Source organism: Rhinoderma darwinii, chromosome 10 (assembly GCF_050947455.1).
Source record: "Rhinoderma darwinii isolate aRhiDar2 chromosome 10, aRhiDar2.hap1, whole genome shotgun sequence".
Classification (NCBI taxonomy): Eukaryota; Metazoa; Chordata; class Amphibia; order Anura; family Rhinodermatidae; genus Rhinoderma; species Rhinoderma darwinii.
The window spans coordinates 94,811,474-94,833,762 of NC_134696.1; the positions used below are offsets into that span (position 1 = coordinate 94,811,474).

The window sequence follows — 22,289 nt, forward strand, 5'->3', positions numbered from 1 at the left end:
TCATGCCCACGCTGTGGCAAAAACCCGCAGCCTAAACGTTAATAGATTGACCTGTGGTGTGACATTCTGCAGCATGTCAATTTATGCTGCGTTTTGGTTGATACTCCGTTGTGTGTTTTCCCCATTGAATTCAGTAGGGATGCTAAACCCGCAACAGAAAGCCCAGTGTTGTGACTTTTGCAGAGCATTCGCAGCGATTACGCCGCAAAAATCGCAACTACGGAAAATAAAGAAAATTATACTTATCCAGAGCGCCCTCCTCCTTCCTGCAGTCCGGCCTCCTTGGATGACATTGCAAGTCTGTGATTGGCTGCAGCGGTAGTCACATGGGATGAAACGTCATCCCAGAAGGCCGGCCTGGATGACGTCAGAGACCGTCCTCCTGGGATGACGTTACATCCCATGTGACTGCCGCTGTAGCCAATCACAGACTGCAGCGGTCACATATCTGCAGTGTCATCCAGGGAGGCTGGACCGGACTACGATGGAAGGACGCGTCACCCTAACCATGACCTATGTGAGTGAGCGGTTTTTACCACTGCTTTCCGCAGCGGGAATTTCATCCGATAAAACACAACACAATGTGGTGCAGTTTTTGGACGGAATATACTGCGCGTTCCAAGTTTGATACGCTGCGTGGTTTTTACGAAGCGTATCCGTCCCATGGGGACCCGGCCTAAGGCTACACGTTGTATAACTGGCGAGGTAAAACTGCTTCTGTTGCACAACATCACTATGAGGTAGTCGTAACATTTTCGTAATGGGGCTAAAGAACTTTAAAATGAAGACCCTGGATGTTTGGAGATGCAAGACGCTCTGGTATGTGTTGGAAATATGAATATTTGTAATTCTACTACTAGTTTCAAACAGGGCTCTATCATTCTCAGCAGTCCCATTCCTGAATTCGTCATCTGACACAATGTGTGGCTTTACATAGGACTGCAGCTTAGGCTACGTTGACACCTGTGTCGGGGCTTTCCATTGTTCTGCTCTGTCAGAGGAGCAAAACATGGGAAAATGGGAAGCGACTGTTCCATTGCACCACGGAACCCATCGACTTTAATAGGTTCGGTCTGATTTCCGTCGGGGTGTCCGTGGTTTTACCGCATGCTGCGCTATTGTTTCCAGTGATCTCAGATGGATCCGTGATGGAGGCCTTTAACTGAGCCTCCAACGCAGATGTGAACAAGGCCCAAACCTTATTAATTCTCAGAGCTTTTGAGGTGCAGGAAAGAACTCACACGGTGCAGAAGAATCTACAAATCGTTGACAGACCAATTCAGCTCAGCTACATCTCTGGCTTTTTACTATTTCTTTAGTCACCCAACGATTGCAGGGACATAATAAAGTTTCTAGCACTGCGCTACTTCTATGGGATTTTTTTTTTCTTCTAAAACTAATATCACTTTCCAATACAATTATTTCAATCTTAAACGAGAAGTAAATCGATTCCCTCCACAATTAAGAATGTAATTATTTCCTCTAAGTGTAGAGCGTTGTTTTCTTGGCTGCAGGAGCCGGGTCTCCTGGTGCGTGGGCATCTATTGTTCTGGGAAGAAAAATAAAAAAAGACACAAAACAAATTGTCTTTGTTAAAGTCTGTTGTAGGTTTCCCAGAGACTTCCAGCCACCAATGTCTTTGATCTACTGTCCAGGAAAGTGACCATGAAGGAGTCGGGAGATCATGTGGTGGCACGTTCGGATAGCAGATGGTGAAGCCAGATATCTTTATAGCCTCCATTTCCCAGCTATGAATGGTCTTCTGAGCAATGTTTTTATGGCGTTCCTGGAATATCTGAGTTTGAAGGACAACTTCTGTAGGATGAAGCCTAATCGACTCGCTAGCCAAGCAAACTCTTGGATCCGTTGCTTGGACCATATGTAGGACCACATTTAGATGTCTAGTTTTTGTGCTTTGGTGGACATGTTTGGCCTGTGTGGTGTGAGCTTTACATAATCATACACATATTAAAGCTCTGTACAAGTTCCAAGTTGTATGGAGCCATATTACCGCTTCCAAGGAAGACTATGATCCCGTATCCTACATCTAATTTCATACAAAGGTCTTTTTTCTCTTTGATTCATATGGAATTGAACAGAAAAGAATGCCATGCTCCATCGAATGTCGTATTATGAAGGTAGAAGGTAGCAATGCTTCTAAGGTAGAATATCTCTGATATACAGTGTTGTATAGTTGCACCATATGGCGGCACATGTACTGCCCACGGCTCCATGTTGTCCTACCATACTCATGAACATGGCCTTACTATAATGTCTCCCCTCTGTTGTTTTGTTTTACTTGGTACCAGCACTCCACACTTTTGGCCCAGCTGATTTTAATATAGGAATGACCTCATAAGTGTTCCTGCTCCTGCTTGTACTCTGTCGGCCACTGGGGGCGCATGGCAAGGTGAGCTCATTCCATCTGTTCACCTGTTGTGGTGCTGTGTGGTGGTGTCTGTTGCTGTAGTGCTGCACTTGTGGGGGGACGTGGCCCAGAGCCAAGGAGGCTTGGCACGGTCTGAAGGCATGGGTGCTTTTGGGCCCCTGGGTTGCTCCCTCTGCAGGAGCGGCGCTGCGGTAGCCGCCATGCGGTGCTGCAACCGTTAGAGTAAGGACCCACTTTCAGAGGTCGCCGTGAAGTGGCAAGTGGGCTTGCATACAATTTGATCAAAATGTTACAAAGAACCTCTCGTTCATATTTATATATTTTGCCTAGCCGCAATTGATCATTGTATACAGTGGATGTGCGGTCCATGTCTTTTCTCTCCCCTTTGATATAATGTCTTACTCTGGTGTCAGATCTTTCTCTCGTAGAGAACCGTTATGGCTGGACCAATGTTCTTCTATGCTGCACCATAATGGCCATTGCTATAGTTAAAGGGTTCTCCACTTTGGACAATCCCTACTTGTTAGAAGGGTCCTTTGACATTAAGCTGATAATGTGCCCCCTGCCGGGATCCTAGCGATCAGCTGTAATCTGTAGAGAATCCTGGCAGTAAGTGTGCAATTTCTCTTCAGCGCCACCACAGGAGAAATTAAGTATTACACAGTGCCCATTCACATCAATTAGTTGTCTGTGTAATACAGGACAGGTCCAATAGTGTCAGAATCAAATCCAGGAACTCCTGCGTCCCAGGCAGCAGCTCTTCCCATTGAGCTACTGGTGATGTCGGAGAGCCCCACTGCTGAATCTTTTGTCCAGGTTCTTTGGATTCTTGCCTCCTTGAGATTCTTTGCTTTGACTGCCTAACTAGTCTCACTCTTTTGGCTTCATATATACGCCTGGTCCTTGTCAGACTATTGACCTTCGTTCCTGTAGTCTAGTTCCTTGTTCCCTTACGCTATAAACTGTTGCTGCTTATCTCTGTACCAAACTTAGATTGTTTCCTGACCATGTCTCTGCCTCATGTTGCAATCTATTGGCGCTTATCGGTGTACAGAACCTGGGCTGTTACTTGCTATTATCACCCTCCTGCCTGATTATTTCAGTCCTGGACTCCGTATCTTCGATGGATGTATGGATAGATGAGATGAGATGGATGGATGGATGGAAAGATAGATGTGTTTGTACGTGTCTGTATTTTCTCAGTTTGCAGATTTGTTTCTGGACTGTGTGTGGTAACTATGAGGTAAGGTGATGGTCCTGGTACTGAGACACATCAGATAGTCCTGCTTTATAATTAAAGGTCCAATGCTCGGTGCGGGGTTTAGGACATTGTAATCTAATCTGGTTCTCAGCATCTAATGGCTCCGGACCTTTCCACACAGCACAAATGTTTTTCTTACACTAGGACATAATTGTTTTGCTGGCTATTTGGGGTTAACCTGTCCTGTTGTCCGTAAGCAGCAGAGCGGCCTGCAGTGTTTCTTAACCCCTTGTGAACCGCAGACTTGGGAACGAGGAGCAGCTTTTGGAAGCCTGATGAGTCTATTTCTATCCAGAGAGAATAGAGCGTGCGGATGGGCTGAGAGCAGCAGAGGTGTAATCACAGGGCATAGTCGCTGAATGATATGACATCATCCTTATTCTCTGCTAGATAATTGTAACAAAGGCACAAGGGGACGCGGAAGGGAATTAATTATATGGATTCAGTGCTAGGAAGAGTTTGATGTGATGTGTGAGCAGACGTTTAAGGTGAAAAGGAAGACATTTACAGCAGAGCTTTACTTTTGAATATGAAGTTAATGTTAATATATTATAAAGGATACATTATGACAATACTCTACTCACATCAAGAGCTGCATTCAAAATTCTGCATTAGGGATTTGGGAACTAGGCAACACTGTGCTGCGACACACAAGCCTAATAGCGACACCGAGACCCTACAAATTAAATCTGCTCTTCTACAGTGCATTGTGGGATATCATTTTTTTTTTCCCCTCCTGCATCAGAATGCTGTGCAGTACCAGGTATAAACTGTACATTTCCCAGGATGCAGCACAGCAGGGTATGCTCTAAGCAGACACTGAATCACCACAGACTACAAATGAATTTGAGGTTATAACAGTAACATTAGTAATACTTTGATTGCAGCTCTTGATGTGAAAGGAGTAGAATTTTTTTTTTTTTATTATTATTATAATTTTTTTGTACATTTAAACTATAAGCCCTTAGGGCTTGTCCACACGTTACTGAATTGCTGCAGAAAAATTCTGCAGCATTTACACATCAACTAGCAGACAAGCTGCTGCGGAAAATCCGCACCATTTCTTGCGTTTTTTGTAAAATCACACCCACTTTACTGCTACTGAATTTCGCTGCATATTTTCCGTCCGCAATTCGGGAAGGAAAATATGCAGCAATTCCGTTACGTGTGGACAAGCCCTAAAAATTGGAGCAGGTTTTGCATCCCAATAGAAAGAAGTAGTAAATAGATATTTGTGCTTAATGACAGTCGCAGCTTTGCTATATCTGGCTAGTATGGCACCTTTTGAAAGTTGACGTTTCCAAAAGATTTGGTCTCTTCACCTTGGTCTGCAACCTGTCTCTCCAGCCGTTGTGAAACAACCACTCCCAGCATCCCTGTTATTTGCTGGAATAATTATAATGATATAATGTAAGTATGGGCTGTAGATTGCCGCTTTTACACCACACTTGCCTATTCTTCCAGATTGTCCGGGAGTCTTTCAAAATTGTAGACAAGTCTCCCACCACTAGGGGGCACTAGCTGGATATGTATTTATATTGCTTTTATTGGCTTCAATAGGAGCTGTATAAATATTTAGTGAGCTCCCCCTAGTGGTAGCTGTGGGCAACCAGAATGTATCTATCATGCAGCAGCCTGCTTGTATTGTTTTATATGGGACATTCTTTTGGTACTGTTTATTAGGGGCATCCTGCTGGCACTGTTTTTATCTGGGACCTTCTGTTGGCGCGGTCCATCTGGGACCTACTGTTGGCGCTGTCTATCTGGGACCGTCTGCTGGCACGGTCCATCTGGGGCCTTCTTCTGGCACGGTCCATCTGGGACCTTCTTCTGGCACTATTGGGAACACTCCGCTGGCACCCCTTATAGTGGCACTCTGCTTATTGGGGCAACTTAGCTGTTATGGGAGGGGCCAGTACTTATGGGCGGGGTTTAAATAGAAAAAATATCAATAAACTCATATGGCGCCTCATCTGAAACGCAATCTTGTACGTCAGCAAGTCTGATCGACATGGAGCCCCCACGTGTAGCAGGTTATTAGTCCTATACCATGTGCGCGGTTTTCAGAGGCGGCAGGTTTGGCCGCTGGTTACCGTATGGTCTGTGTGTTGATTTAGGCTCGGTAATAAACCGGCTCTACGGTGCACTTGGCCTCCTAGTGAGAGGTTGCCCTGGAGCAATAGGTTCACTTTCTGTCAGGGAAAGAGCAATTGCTCGGTGATATTTAATCTCCTACAGAACCTTAATTTCCACCCGCCACATGCAGCACTTTAAAAGCATTTAGCATCTGATACTGTCATCAGATTATACCGCAAAACAGAACAACCCTGAGATTCCCGAGGTCTGCGAACTAATGCAAATATAGCGGGTGGCAGACGGGGAAGTAAAGAGAGAAACAAATTGCTGGAGAGAGAAGTAAATGAGGAGGGAAATGTACATAAAGCCATTGAGGATAAAATGTAACGAAAATATAGCCGAAATAGAAAAAGGATATAGATGTAGCAGAGCCGAGTTTGTTATTTGGCTCAACTGCTTGGGATAGCACTGCAGGTAAAGTTCTTGAATAATCTTAAAGGGGTCCTATACTATACGGTAAGAGTGTCTCAATCTAAAATCAGGAGTGGGTTCAACCATCAGTATAGAAGCAAAACCAGGATGAAGTTGTATAGTAGAGCGTTACTCCCTAGTCTAATCTATAAAAGTGTTTGCAGACCCCTTGAACCTGGTGACTATGATGGAGCACATAACAGACCGTTGAATAACAAACTTGGCTCTGCTACATCTTCAACCTAAGTATGCGTTTAGTATTGTCAGATGTTGTAGCGGTTCAGGGCTGGCCCGACGTAGCGGTTCAGGGCTGGCCCGACGTAGCGGTTCAGGGCTCGCCCGACGTAGCAGGGCAGAGAATCTGTTATTTCATACAACTTATTGTGACATTATGATGTGTCCTCTGTAGATTTACACAGGACTGCAGACAAACCTATGATAAAGTACAAACAATGCTGCGCCAAAGAGTTTTATGTCAAGTTCAGCTCTGCTACACAAGAGAAATATCCTAATAAACTCAATTAAAATCTATGGACAATATACAAGACGAATGGTTCAAAGAAACGATGCAGAATATTTTATTAACCCTTTAGACTTTATCCTCCTATGGGGAGGTACAGGAGTTAACGCTGCTTTGTAAATTAGCATAATGTAAAATTCGTTATTACCCGGAAAGAAGATGAATTGACCTAGATATTAGCGGCAAAAATGAACAGCGAATCATAGATGGTGCCAAGACTTTAGTTATGTGTGTGAAGCGAGTAAAATCCCACGCACCATTGCAAGAAGCAAAACATATGTCATTCTATAGGCAGCCGTCACGCCGTGTGGGGCTCCGAGTATTTAACAGAAACGGCAATCTACGTGGTGTCGCTAAAAAGCTTTTATTTCTAGTTCTCATTTACCGCTAATTATATTAATTATAATCAGCAGGAAACGGTGTCTTCAAAGTGGCGCCTGCACCTGACCACTGACTGAACCAGGATTCCCTGCTTCTCCATGACTTGTTAGTCTTTGAACACTCTAGATATATATATATATATATATAGAGAAGATTATGCCGGAGCTACACAACGATGTTCCATTACAGCACAAAAACCAACGGCCTCCAGATGTTGTGAAACTGCAACTCCCAGCATGCTCTGACACCCTGTCTTGCACCGTTGTACAACCACGGCTATCCGAGCATGCTGGGAGTTGTAATTTCACTACAGTTAGGGAGACACAGGTTTAAGACCCCTGCCATAGACAGCCCAAATTCCTTGGAAAATTAAACTTTCAAAGGTTCTATACCATTTAGATATAGCATAGTAGCACTGAGTTTGCCGTTTGGCACAAATATCTATTTACTACTACTTTCTATTGGGATGCAGATAAAAGGACTGTGACAGTGGCGCACGTAGAGGACCCAGGGGTTCATAGACGTAACTTGAAGCTCCTGGGGCCCCGATACACACTGGTGTTTTTCTTACGTGGCAGAAAGACCTTTGGGCCCTTTGAGTGGCCCGGGTGTGACTGCTACCTTTGCACCCCCTATAGATGGGATTCCACAGCAACGATAAAATTGAAGCCCCTTTTAGCTGCCACCTGACCTCGGCCCGCTCCCTGGTACAGGAGGTTCTGGTCCATTTCCTTGTTTGCTGACTTTTTTTTACACCTATGGAGACCACATCCCTGTGTAGGTTCTTATTACGGGGATGAGACCCACCCGGAATAGGTCCCCTATTGTCTGCCTCCCATAGTACGTACACACTTGCTCGGTGCATAATCACAGAAAAAAAACGTTGAATAACAAATTTAACTCGGCTTCATCTGAATTTGAGAACTCTACGAGCAGCACCATATGGGTTTAGTGCTCTGCTATGGCCCCTGGGCACTGGGAATCATGGCAGTCTGAGCTCACGGAGCCCTCACCCCCTCCAATGTTCACTTATATTGAAACTCTATAGAATAATGAATTCTATACGTTGTGATCCAGAGGATGTTGTTGCCTCTCTTGTGGCCCTGAGATGGGATTGTATAATGTACTGTTGACCTAGAAAGTTACGTATGAAATCTATAGGGGGGGGGGATAAGACTTTCGGAAGTTTTTTTATTATATTAGGAGTCATGGGAAGTTGTAGTGAAAGAGATATGGCCATAGGAAGGAAGAGATTAACGTGATACTTAGTAGGTCGGGTCCTAAGGGGATTACCCACAATGCAACACATTCCCTAGAGGTTATGGCTGAAACCTCTATCCATTGGCCCCTCTGCCGGACATGTTTAATCTGGTCATATCTGCGGGAGGCATCATCTTTCATCCTCCCCGCAGCCATGATTCCAGAATATTCCTCAGTAGTCAAATGTCAACGCCGGGGGGGGGGGGGGGGATTTATCAAAACTGCTGCTAAGGAAAAGGGAAGGAGTTGTCCATAGAAACCAATCAAATTCCAGCTCTCATTTTTCTAAGGCCCTATGGAAAATGAAAGTAGCCAGTGGATTGGTTGCTATGGGCAACTGCCCCACTCTTCCTTAGCAGCAGCTTTTAGAAGTCGTTCCCTCTGTATCTCCGTGCCGAGACATATTATAGAAAAATCTCATAAAAATATTATTTTGCAGAGACGTTAATTCATTAATCATTCATTTTCTCAGGCGCAGACATTGAATCTTTATTAACCTGAAGAAAAATCTTGTCGCTCTCGACTGGTCTAAAAGGGGAAGCCTTGACTTAAAGGGGTTGTACGGGATTAGAATATTATTAGCGATATGAAATCTGTTACTGATTGTCTTGGGGCCAAATTCTGTGACCTTCGCCGATCGCTTGTAATCAAGTGGTAGCGCAACACTAAGGCCCCTGTTCACACTGAGTTTTTTTGCAAGCAGAAAAAAATCTGCCTCAGAATTTTCATTCTGTTTTTGGTCCGTGGCCATTGAGGCTAATGCGAGGACCGCGGGCAAAAAACGCAGCCAAAAACTAGCGCCCCCCCCCCATTGATTTCAATGTGGTTAGTCGGAAACCGCAGTAAGGAAGGACATGCAGCTTTTTTTTTTTCCTGCGAGCGACCAAAAGCCGCCCAGGAAATATAACGTCTCTGCCTCCCAATGGGGGGTGATTTGGGTTGTTTTTGGTGCTGATTCCGACGTGGTTTCCATGTTAAAAACAGCGCCAAAAAACTCAATTTGAACTGACCCCAAGAAATCAACATGGCACTTTGGAACCTGGCGACTCTGCTTTGTTCAGAGGCTGCATAATTGGTTTATTATAGACAATGGCCAATAATGATTTATTGAAATGTCCTCTTCTGTAAAGTTAGTCGCCATTTTTTTGTTATATCTGTTCCTGCAGGGTGACCAGCTCTGAGGCGGTAGTAACGGGGACCATATTGGTGTGCAGGGGGTGTCCAACACAAACTAATGCTATTGTAAGTTCTTAAGAGGAGCCGCGAGAAGGAGAGGCCTAACAGATGACTGCAGGATCAGACTACAAACAGGATTTGTTTGTAGTCTGTAACCATGGAGACACATAGGTCAGCATAAAAGCTGTATACACAAAACAGTAGAAGTTTTTTTTAAAATTAGGAATACCTTACCACAATAATCCAAAAAATAATGGATTCTGGCAAACTGATGCCATTTGAGTCTCAAAGAAATGAACCGGATCCATAACAAACGTCAGTGTACCTTGAAGCCTCAGTCTGCTGTGCCCACGGTTACACGGTGTCTCATGTGGCGGCCTGTACAGACGGAGCCGGTCACAGATTGGTATATGTCCTAGTACGTGAACTTGACTGGTCCCATTACTCCACTGGTGTCCAGTGGTAAGAAAGCAGCGAATTACCTCCACCACGTTGCATTCTAATTAGTGTGAAGCCGATCTTGGCACATAGCTCAGCGTTGTACCCGCGCTGACAATATGCAGTTATTTAAAAAAGTGTCACCCTTGTAACTTGTGAAAAGAAGCGTCTCCTGTCAAGTAGCAGCGTCTGCTCTTTTTAGAACAGCCTCACTTTTCAGAAATGTTTCTTCGGAGCAGCAGCTTGTCATGAGTTATGGTGTTATCATTACAACCTGTCCAGCAGCAGTGGGGGCTCTGCTGCCGGAGTTGTCCGCACCCGAGGTCCTGTGCCATTTTTAAGATCTAATTCCACTCATAATCCATAATCCTCCCATTTATGTTATTTTTCCAGCACCGTCATTTTTAAATCCTAATCGGACGCTCCGCATGCCATATATTATAGTAATAGCTACTGGATTTCCACTGGTGACAACCACTCATTCGTATAAAAAAGGAAAGACTGGTTGTCACAGCCCCGCCCCTGTTACTTGCATTACCTTGTAGTTATATAGTCATATTTATAGACCTAATTTGTAGTAATAGTTTTATAACTTGTCCCAATCTGTTTCTTAAAGGGCACGTCCATCCATAGTGGTTTTTTTCCACCGTTGCCCCCAGCATACTACACCGCGTTCCAAATTATTATACAAATGTTATTTTTCGCTGATTTTCCTAAACAGTCGATGCAAATGACAGTCGGTATAATCTTCAAGCCGTCAACCGTTGGAGTATAATGCAAATTTTATTGAACAAATCTCCTAATGATAACAGGTGTTTTTTTTAGAAGTAAAAAACTCAGAATGCTTCACATTATTATGCACAACAGAGATCAAAACATTTTACAGGTTGTAAAGAGAACTAAAATGGTCATTTGTTGAATTTGCAGCATCGGGAGGTCATATTTACAGAAATCAACAGCTCTTTCAATCAAAAAAAACTTAACAGGCCAAGTTACATGGTAACATAGGACCCCTTCTTTGATATCACCTTCACAATTCTTGCATCCATTGAATTTGTGAGTATTTGGACAGTTTCTGCTTGAATATCTTTGCAGGATGTCAGAATAGCCTCCCAGAGCTTCTGTTTTGATGTGAACTGCCTCCCACCCTCATAGATATTTTGCTTGAGGATGCTCCAAAGGTTCTCAATGGGGTTGAGGTCAGGGGAACATGGGGGCCACACCATGAGTTTCTCTCCTTTTATGCCCATAGCAGCCAATGACACAGAGGTATTCTTTGCAGCATGAGATGGTGCATTGTCGTGCATGAAGATAATTTTGCTACGGAAGGAACGGTTCTTCTTTTTGTACCACGGAAGAAAGTGGTCGGTCATAAACTCTACGTACTTTGCAGAGGTAATTTTTACACCGTCAGGGACCCTAAAGGGGCCTACCAGATCTCTCCCCATGATTCCAGCCCAAAACATGACTCCGCCACCTCCTTGCTGACGTCGCAGCCTTGTTGGGACATGGTGGCCATTCACCAACCATCCACTACTCCATCCATCTGGACCATCCAGGCTTGCACGCCACTCATCAGTAAACAACACGGTTTGAAAATGAGTCTTCATGTATTTCTGAGCCCACTGCAACCGTTTCTGCTTGTGAGCATTGCTTAGGGGTGGCCGAATAATCGCTTTAGGCACCAGCGGCTTCAAATACCTGTTTGCTGCTTTGCAATGGCATTTTAGCAGCTGCTCTCCTAATCCTATTAATTTGTCTGGCAGAAACCTTCCTCATTATGCCTTTATCTGAACGAAAGCGTCTGTGCTCTGAATCAGCCACAAATCTTTTCACAGTACGATGATCACGCTTACGTTTTCTTGAAATATCCAATGTTTTCATACCTTGTCCAAGTTATTGCCCTATTTCACGCTTTTCGGCAGCAGAGAGATTCTTTTTCTTTCCCATATTGCTTGAAACCTGTGGCCTGCTTAATAATGTGGAACGTCCTTCTTAAGTAGTTTTCCTTTGATTGGGCACACCTGGGAAACTAATTATCACAGGTGTCTGAGATTGATTACAATGATCCAAAGAGCCCTAAGACACAAGACCATCCATGAGTTTAATTGAAAAACAAATAATTAAATGTTTATGACACTTAAATCCAATGTGCATAATAATTTGGAACATGGTGTATATATGAATACTGCATTAGGAAGGATATAAAACAATCACCCCTAAATGCACTTTACATACTACACTATGACGCTTTGTATCCGGCATTGCATCTTCATAACCTGCGGTGGGTCTTCCGAGTCATGTGAGAGGAGGGGCCGTAACAACCACTCTGAGTCAATGTAGTTCTCGGATATCTTCGGCTATTACCAGGGGCAGGGGTGTAGCTATAATAGTCGCAGAGGTAGCAGTCATATCAGAGCCCTGGGGCATCAGGAAGACCTCCGTGACGTCTATAATCATTGTTTTAGGTGCCGTAATGTCAGACCATTCAGCTACTACGGGACCTACGAGGTGAAAGAACACACTGGCAAAATATGCATCCCCTAAGTAATGATGCTTACTCCAGGGGTTGTCCAGGATTTGAAAAACATGGCTGCTTCCATCCAGAAACCGTGACACGCCAGTCCACGGTTTGTATATGGTAATGCAGCACAGCCCTATGTACTTCAATGGAGTCGGGCTGCAATACCAGACACAACCCATATACTGGGGTGGCGCTATTTTTGGAAGAAAGTAGCCATGTTTATCTAATCCTGTACAACCCATTTAAGGGCCACGTTTTTGGGGGAATTATCAACAGCTTTGCATGGGCTGTGTGTAGTATTACAATGCCCCATGGTTGTACCAGTTCTGCTACAGAGGCCAAGTTGAATCCTGAATCTGAATGGGAGAAGGGGTAAGGTTGGGGTAACTTGCCATGGGAAGAAGGGTTTTTGACATGGAAGTGTTATGTTGGCCTGCGGCCCATTTTTATTTCTCCCTGAGGCCCTCCCTCTTTGAGCAGGAAACCATCACCTCAAAAGTCGCCAAAACTTGGTGCATCGCTCAGAGTATTGTGAGACATATGGCTTCACGCGGCATCGGCTATAAATATGTTTGAAATGAGACACTTTTAATGAGCGTTTTTTTATTACCCGACATCCCACCTCGGAAGTCAGGTTTGATAAATGTACCTAATGGTGTGTATGTTACCCTGAAGACTGCACAAATCCTTGTCTGTTTGTATCCGTGTGCGTCGGCTGATTAAGATGTTTTGTGGGCACCAGGAGAGTAACGTAGAAGGTTCTAATTCTCTGTAATTATTATGTGGTAGGTGATCCGGTTGCTGTGCCGCCGCCACATGCTGCATTATTAACCCTCGTAGTGATCCGGTCATTGGGCAGAGCTACGCTTTCACTGTGAGGCGCTTTTTTTGTATGATTTTGCCCTTTTAATAGGACTTATAAAGCTCTCTGGCTGCCCGTCACTTTTTTCTTTATTTATTTTTTTGTTTAGGGTCGAGAGAAACTTCAGCCTAAATCTCCCGGCTAATGATCTGTGTCCGTGTAACGACCTTGGTTAACAAGCTCCTTCCGCCTGACACGGCTCCCGCAGAAAAACCTCACAAATGTAAAAAAAAAAAACTCCAAGCATTGATGCCTCATTATGTAGGGAGCTGTGCCCCTTTCTTCGCCATCGTCTCAAGCCTCATGGGACAATTTTTCACTCTCTCGCTCCGGCCCGACACCTTCCTTAACCCCTCGTGTTTTGTCTCCCATCAACGTCATCTCTTTTGTGCACGGTTTACAAAGCAATTTTTTTTTTATTTCATCTGGTCGCAGTTTGGCTTGACAATGAGTCCGGGAGTCTTGACTGTTGTAATAACATTTGCGTCTTCTTTTACCGTGACTTGACCCGTCGTTCTTTTTATCTTACAGCGTTCTCTCAGGAGGTCCAGGCTGAGAATGTGACGGTGATAGAAGGGGGGACAGCGGAGATCAGCTGCCGTTTACACCAGTACGATGGATCGATTGTGGTCATCCAAAATCCTTCCCGTCAGACCCTCTTCTTTAATGGCACACGTGGTAGGTATAAACTTTTATACAGCTGCACAGGTTTGGGGGTCCCAGGTATTAAAATGGCCCTAACCTAGTTTTTTCTGTTTCCCTTGGTTTCCTTAAAATATCATTTAGGCAAGGTTCACACACAAACTTTTGATGCAGTTTTTGGCTCCGTTTTTTTTTTAGCCAAACGCAGGAGTGGACACAAAAAAGGAGACGCATTAGCCTTTTTTTTTTTTTTTTTACTGTCCCCTCATTTTAGATCCACCTTTGGCTTCGCCTAAAAAAACGGAGCCAAAAACCGCACCAAAACGGTGTGTGTGATCCTGGCCATCTTAAAGGGATTGCACAGTCTTCTGTAAATAAAACGTAATCATTGTGCTATGAAAAGTTCTGCAACTTTCTAATATACTTTGCATTTTAATTCCTCACCATTTTCAAGATCTCGGTTTGCGGTCAGTGAATAGGAACATTCCTGTTCACACCCAGAGCCTGGGGACAAGCCCTAAGACCTAATACTTTTCAGAGCTAAGGATTTGCTACATTTGTATCTAGTCTAGACAATCCCCTTTGAGCTGAACAGCCTGGATTCCAGACTGATACATTTTACCTGCACTGATACATTGTAGCAAACTAACAGAACAGGAGAGAGATGTGTGCGGCTGTTGTGTTTAGCTCACAGAGGCATGTACAGACTGGATACAAATTCAGCTGTGAGAAGTATTATGTTTGCAGGGGTCCAACAGCAAGCAGAGGTATTAAAAGTGGTTAAGCATTGAACTACAAAAAAATTAATTGCAGAACTTTTCATTCTACTATCAGGATTAGTTTAGCTAAAACCTGAAAACCCATTCAGATATGAAAATTCCTCAACTTCTCAAAGTCTATTTTTTTTAATCCATAGGGGGCAGTATTATATTAGCTGGTGCTGGCATAGGGAAGATTTTCAGCTTTGTATCTCAGGCCAAACGCTTTCCTGAGCCATATATGTGCTCCGATAAGTTGTCACTTCCCTTCCCCCACTCCTTTTGGCTATTTATCCAAAGTGCATTACTCAGCAGGGGGCGACAATGAGCACAGGAGATGGGAAAGAGAATATGAATTCTGTGCTTCATCCCGAGGCCTGATGGGAGTATTTTTTTTACCAAATTTCGTTACCATTCATTTGAGGAATATTTTCTGAACCATTGATGTGAATATCAGTCAAAAATGGAGTTGCCCTTTAAGTGACTTAGCTGTGCTATTGAGGAACTACAGGTCTCAGCATTGCTGAGCACATTGAGACTTGTTATCCAGGGAAGTTGTATATTCCCTATCCTTGGCTGAAGGTAAGAAGCCCGGAATACTAATGCGGCTTCTTTGCGATTCTTCGCTGGTACTTGGTATTTACTTTTATATTCCAATGTAGATGATTCAGGGACCTATTAATTCCTGTGTCGCCGCTTCATTACAGCCTGCCGGAATTAAAGAGGAGACGTAGTAGACGGGCGACGGGGGGAGGTTAAACGTTACAGTTTAACATAATGATACCCCCTCCCCCTCCCTCCTGTGATTCAGGATAATTCTGATCCACTTCTAATTTTATCCAAACATCTGCAGTTAAATTCAATGGCTGTGACTTCAGCAAAAAAACAAAAACGTGGCGGAGAAGGAGGAGGGAAGGTCTCAGATTTGTAAAAATGCTGCCTGCATAGAGAATCAATGTCCCTTTGGCTGGAGAAATCACATGGATGCAGAGACTGGACACACATACGTGTCTATATTCCACTCAACCCCGTTTTTAAAGGGTTAAAAATTGCATTGACAGATGCAGCCATGTTATGTGTGTCCTGCAGCAGTCCATTATTGAACACCGACCTATAGCACTGGTCATCCTGAGCTTGTTGGTTCATGAATAGAATGTCAGAACGACAGTAAAGACTGACACTTACAGAGGAAGGAAGGGAGTAGAGCTAGGGTGTGAAGCGAGACGTAATTGGGATAATATAGGGGGAGATTTTTCACTATATAAGAATACTAGTTGGTATTTAAGGGGCAGGGACTTTAAGGAATCTGTGATGATCAGGATGACCGGTATAGATGCCGGGGGAGGGAGAGGAGAAGCCATTCTGCCTTGGCCAGGATATCTGAATCTTTGCTCCATGTCAAGTGAAGCCTGACGATGGCTTTGTGTATAGGCGCCTTAATGTTGTGTTTCAATGCAGAATATATATATATGGCATTCAGGGTTTATGGAAAGCTGGGTGACCTCCTCTGAGTGCTATAATGGCAGCCACAGCAGATCATCATCCGCTTTGAAATGTCTCAATAAACTATTAATAATAGATTGCCCTTCCCGCTGATTTTCGTGCCTTGCAGCATTCTGTCGTTTCAATGTGTCAGCGTTTTGTTTTTTTTCCTGTTTCCAGCTTTAAAAGACGAGCGGTTTCAACTGGTGGAGTTCACACCAAAACTAGTCAAGATCCATTTATCTAATGCAAAGTTGGACGATGAAGGTGGTTACTTCTGTCAGCTGTATACAGAAGACACACATCACCAGATCGCCACGCTCACTGTGCTAGGTACGTATGGAATAATCTTGTAGATACAATATATATATATATATTAATATATATATAATTATATGTCCTTAAATTGTACTGATCTTGCTTGATATCACCTCTTATACTCCGGTCACATCGAGAGCTGCATTTAAATTTCCTCTGGAAACTTGTAACTTGTCAGCACTGTGCTGACAGACACACCCCCATCAGAATCTCTATCGTGCACAGCATTCTGGTCTAGCAATGTTTGTAGGATGTTTGTTTTTGGGGTGGAGGGGGGTGGGTTATACAAAGACTTCTGTATAGGACATAAGATGTAACATCTTGGATGTGAGAGTAGGATCTGTATAGCAGCTTTGGTTGTGTATGGAGTATACTGTAGGAAATAACTCCAGAACAGTAGGTTAGGCACGGTATTTACTTTAGTGGTTGACAATATGGCAGCATCTGTGGGTGATTGAGAGAAATTTGGTTACAGGCCACAGGTTTCTGAAAACCCACCCTGACCTAGTGCTGCTCACACAGCTGCAGTTTTGTTACAATATAACCAGTCGACGTTATACACAGCAGTGGTACAAATCTCCATCATGTATGGACTGATAACAGAACTGTTACCTAAATTGATACAGCACAACAGAACCAATCAGCTGTGTGTGCAGGACAAGGTCAGGTTTATTTTCATCCTCTTAAGGTAAACAATATGGTTTCCATTTACTGACAGCAAGCATAGATCTTGAAAATGAAGAAAAGTATATTAGAAAGTTATACAATGATAAGTAGCTTAAGACAGTGACTCGTACCCATGGGAGATTATGAGATGACCTTGTATGTAGACTCTTAAGGGTTAATTATGAACTAGAGTCCGCTCCACCTGTCATGTCTTCTCATTTTTCCTCTTGCAGTTCCTCCGGAGAATCCAGTGGTGGAAGTGAAGGAGCAGGCGGTGGAAGGAGGACAAGTAGAACTTATCTGCTCTGCACCCAGAACGAAGCCTGAAGCTACACTGAGGTGGTACCGGGACCGCAGGGAACTCAAAGGTGAGCGCACAAGAACCAGGACCACTTAAAGGGAGTTTGTACGCCGTTCCCTGGAGCTGGCTCAGCTCTGCTATGCAGCGCCTCCACTATAATTGTGCGTTGAACCAGTGTAGCTGTGGTAAGTGTTTTCGTTTAGTATGACGTCCCTGGAGACTCGGCATATGTAGGGTAAGTAGTGGATGTATTATTTATCGGAGTATTTTTGGTGATGTAGTAATGTGTCACCTGCTCGTCATATCTGCCGCGCTCGAATACCGAGACCATTTATCATGTGTGATTCATAGGACAGTACCGACAGTCACTGAAAGATAATATCCAGAGATTGTGAGCTGGTGTATCTAAGCCTATAATGTGCCGTACTGTCTGTTGAGCTGCTGTATGTGTGATCCTGTCTGATTACCCATTGTATCTAAGCTGTGTATGGGGGATACGGTCCGCTGATCTGGCATAGTGAATCCTACCATGTGTCATACAGTCTGCTGAGCTGGTATCTAAGCCTATCATGTGCGATACGGTCTGATGAGCTGGTATCTAATCCCATTATGTGTGATACTGTCTGCTGATTGGCTTAGAAACCAGCTCATGTGTGATCCCGTCTGGCCATTGTATCTAAGCTGTGCATGTGTGATATGGTTTGCTGATCTGGTATCTAAGCTTATCATGTGGGATACTGTCTGGCCATTGTATCCAAGCTGTGCATGTGGTATATGATCTGGTATATCTAAGCCTATTATGTATGATATTGCCTCCTGAACCGCTGTATCTAAGTTATCATGTGTGTTACTGTCTGTTGAGCTGGGGTATCTAAGCCTGTAATAAGTGATTGTCTGTTGAGCTATGTATCTGAACTGTGACTGGGGAATACTTTCTGATGAATGATGTATCTAAGCCATTCATGTGTGATACTGTCTCATAGAACCAATCTCCATGAACAGTGTCTTGCTGAGCCGATGTATCTAAGACGGAATAAGCCATTGTGCTTCCAGGCTTGTCTGTTCATGACCTGCCTAGGTAGAGTCGTGTGTTAACCTTAAACCATACTATCCCCCATCCCCATTTAGTAACGACACATGACACCGAGGTTGGATGTGAAATGGCCACAGCAGCCGTTTATTAATTTCACAGTTTTATAAAAACAATTTAAATCCGAAACATTCGGATAACTAGTTAGGAATCCACCAGAGAATTCCTCCTAATAATTCACATGACCCAACATGGGTCAGAATCATAAATAACAATTAAACGTTAACATTAACCCGAGCAGAGGAAGTCCTTGAAGCCCCTTCAGATGTTCCTTTCAAGAACACACCGAATTAGCCATCTGCAAACCACTAATTACCTCCAGCCGTAAACCAGCTCGGAAGCACCGTTCACCTCTGCAGATGGCTCCAACCACTAGAAGTCCACTTCAAGGGGATAACACCCGATGAAGCCCTCAAGTGATATACCGACCACTAGAAGTCCACTTCAAAGGGATAACACCCGATGAAGCCTTCAAGTGACATACCTTCTACCAGAAGACCACTTCAAAGGGATAACACCCGATGAAGTCTTCAACCATGTACCTTTTTTGGGGGACGCATACCCCCGATGCGACCCCCCCACCATTTTGTACTGACTGGCCTCAAGGACTCCCCCCGCCAGCTGCCATGACAACAGAACCTACTCCGGAAAAAAGAAAAACATGTTAAATAAGCACACAAAATAAAACACAACGCTCATAGCCAGACGTACATAAGACCTAAGGAGTAACAAAACAAGGGTGGGAGGGTGGGAGCTTTGCTTACTGTGTGTTACTCCTCCCGCTGCTTCCGGCTCAATGCCGAGAAACAGCGGGAAGCGCAGTAACGGCCCCCCCGCCCCCCTTAACTCCTCCCCGTCCCTCCTTCAGCTCCTTCAACTTTCCCTGACCTCGTAACATTAACCCTTTCCCTACCAGGACGGTCATGTCGGCTTCCCTTAAGCCTGCAGCTGCGTCCAGCCTCTTCTTGACCTGCCTAGGTAGAGTCGTGTGTTAACCTTAAACCATACTATCCCCCATCCCCATTTAGTAACGACACATGACACCGAGGTTGGATGTGAAATGGCCACAGCAGCCGTTTATTAATTTCACAGTTTTATAAAAACAATTTAAATCCGAAACATTCGGATAACTAGTTAGGAATCCACCAGAGAATTCCTCCTAATAATTCACATGACCCAACATGGGTCAGAATCATAAATAACAATTAAACGTTAACATTAACCCGAGCAGAGGAAGTCCTTGAAGCCCCTTCAGATGTTCCTTTCAAGAACACACCGAATTAGCCATCTGCAAACCACTAATTACCTCCAGCCGTAAACCAGCTCGGAAGCACCGTTCACCTCTGCAGATGGCTCCAACCACTAGAAGTCCACTTCAAGGGGATAACACCCGATGAAGCCCTCAAGTGATATACCGACCACTAGAAGTCCACTTCAAAGGGATAACACCCGATGAAGCCTTCAAGTGACATACCTTCTACCAGAAGACCACTTCAAAGGGATAACACCCGATGAAGTCTTCAACCATGTACCTTTTTTGGGGGACGCATACCCCCGATGCGACCCCCCCACCATTTTGTACTGACTGGCCTCAAGGACTCCCCCCGCCACCGCGAAACAGGCCTTGACCACCTTAAGCCTGTGAGTTCCTCCACACCACCACCGCCCTTTCTATGCCTTCTGCTACAGCCAAGCTCCAAATATCAATGCCAACCTCGGTCAGATGAACCCCGTCACTCCTCCAGAAATTCCCCAATCCTGACTCCAAATCCCTATGCCTCACGCAAATGCCCCCGTTCTTCGCCACAAAACGGGACACCGCCCGGTTAACTTTTATCCGAGCCTTATTGACTCTCTCCACCGATCTAGCTAACCGCCAATGCTTCCTTGGGACTATGTCCGACCACACTACCACCAACTTGGGATAAGATACCCACAAACACAACAAATCATGTTTGATATCCCGCACCAACTCACGAAAAGGGCGGACTCCTAAGTCATTCCCACCCACGTGCAACACTAAAACCTCCGGAACCCTATCGAGCCGCACATATGTCTGGAATTCCGCCAACACCCTGTTCCACGACATACCTCTAAACCCCAGCCAATGCACAACCGCATCCTGTCGCGGAATGCGCAACTGGCGACCATCCGGGCGGACGTCCGCCCTCAAAGCCCCCCAGTGCACGTACGAATGACCCATCAACCACACCAGACAAGGAGGCGAATCTGAAACGGAAAACACAGTTAGGCACCACCATATAACATTTGCAAGCATAACAACAAAATTACAACATATGGGGGCGGACATAAGACTTAAACCTTTTAGACTCCCAACGACCAATACGCCTCACCCCCTCATCATCCAACCCCCAGCGCCCCGCTTCCGTTGCTGCGCCAATCCGGAAGGAATGAGATGAATATGAGCTTGCTGCAACCCCAACCGCCGTCAAACATTTTTTAAAAACAGCTCCAAACTGAAACCTGGACAAGAACGACCCGTCCACATGACGTAACAAAGGCAAATCTGGAGACCCCCTGTTTTTTGTAAAACCCCGCATGCACTCTACTGGGCACATGACCGACCCCGGGAGAGCGAACAAAACTATCAGTTTTCCCTTCCCTAATTGGTCAGTTTTTGATCTACGCAACCATACCTCCAACCGATCTGCAAAAAGGCACACCTCCCCAGATCTCAGCCCCCCTGCCTGTTTAGTACTTGGCGACACCAACTCACCTACTCTAAATGCTCCGAAGAACGCCAACGAGAAAGCCAACCGAAACAAATCCATTTCATCTGAAGAACGACATACCGATGCCAATGAACCGCCCAACAAGCCCAGCAAAGCAAACGACACCGGCCTTCTACTATCCGCCTCCACCCTACCTCTGCGCAACCCCTTCAAAGCCTGCGATACCAGAAATTCCTTCGATACATCCCGCAAGCCCCGCAACTTAAGCCCAAACGCCACCGCGGATATAAACCGGTTCACCTTCGCTACTGAAAACCCCCCCTCCCAGGCATCCCCTAACCAATACAAAAGTGCCACCAACCTGTCTCTATCCGTATTGACATCACCCAACTCTCTTACCCACTCCTCCCACTGCCTCCAACAAGCAGCATAAGCCCTCCACGTCGTGCGCGCCAAAGACCTTTGTAACAGCTGCTCTACGGGACCGATACCAGATCCCATAGATGATCCGGACACGCCAAACCGAGACGTTCCGCTCCCGGGGCCAATTCCCGAAACCGGTCCCACTGCGAGCGAGAAAGAGCATCAGCAACACAATTCCGTACACCCGGGACATGCACCGCCACCACCCACGCGTTCAGCGACAAACACACCAACACTAAATGTCGCAACAATTGAACTACCGGAGGAGAGGACGCCGTGATGTTATTAATGGCAAGCACCACCCCCATGTTGTCGCAGTAAAAACGGACCTTCTTATCCCTGAGCCTGTCCCCCCAAATGGTAGCCGCCACCACGATGGGAAACAGCTCGAGCAGGGCCAGATTCCGCGTCAATCCACTGGACACCCAGCTAGCCGGCCATTGACCTGCGCACCACGGACCCCCCCCGTAAGCTCCAAAGCCACCCGCCCCAGCCGCATCCGTGAAAATATTCAGATCACTCGTATCCTGCGCTGGGGCCATCCATAGCGAGCGACCA

At 45.0% G+C, this 22,289-nt stretch overlaps 1 protein-coding gene across 1 annotated transcript in view; it reads left to right on the plus strand.

Moving 5' to 3' along the window:
- The window catches only part of CADM4 (cell adhesion molecule 4), a 261,207-nt gene that overhangs the window by 193,221 nt on the left and 45,697 nt on the right, over nt 1–22,289 (plus strand). Inside the window, exons 2-4 of the mRNA XM_075840345.1 lie at nt 13,890–14,036; nt 16,421–16,573; nt 17,458–17,592. Coding sequence (XP_075696460.1) covers nt 13,890–14,036; nt 16,421–16,573; nt 17,458–17,592 — 435 coding nt within the window. The remainder of the gene's footprint in view (nt 1–13,889; nt 14,037–16,420; nt 16,574–17,457; nt 17,593–22,289) is intronic.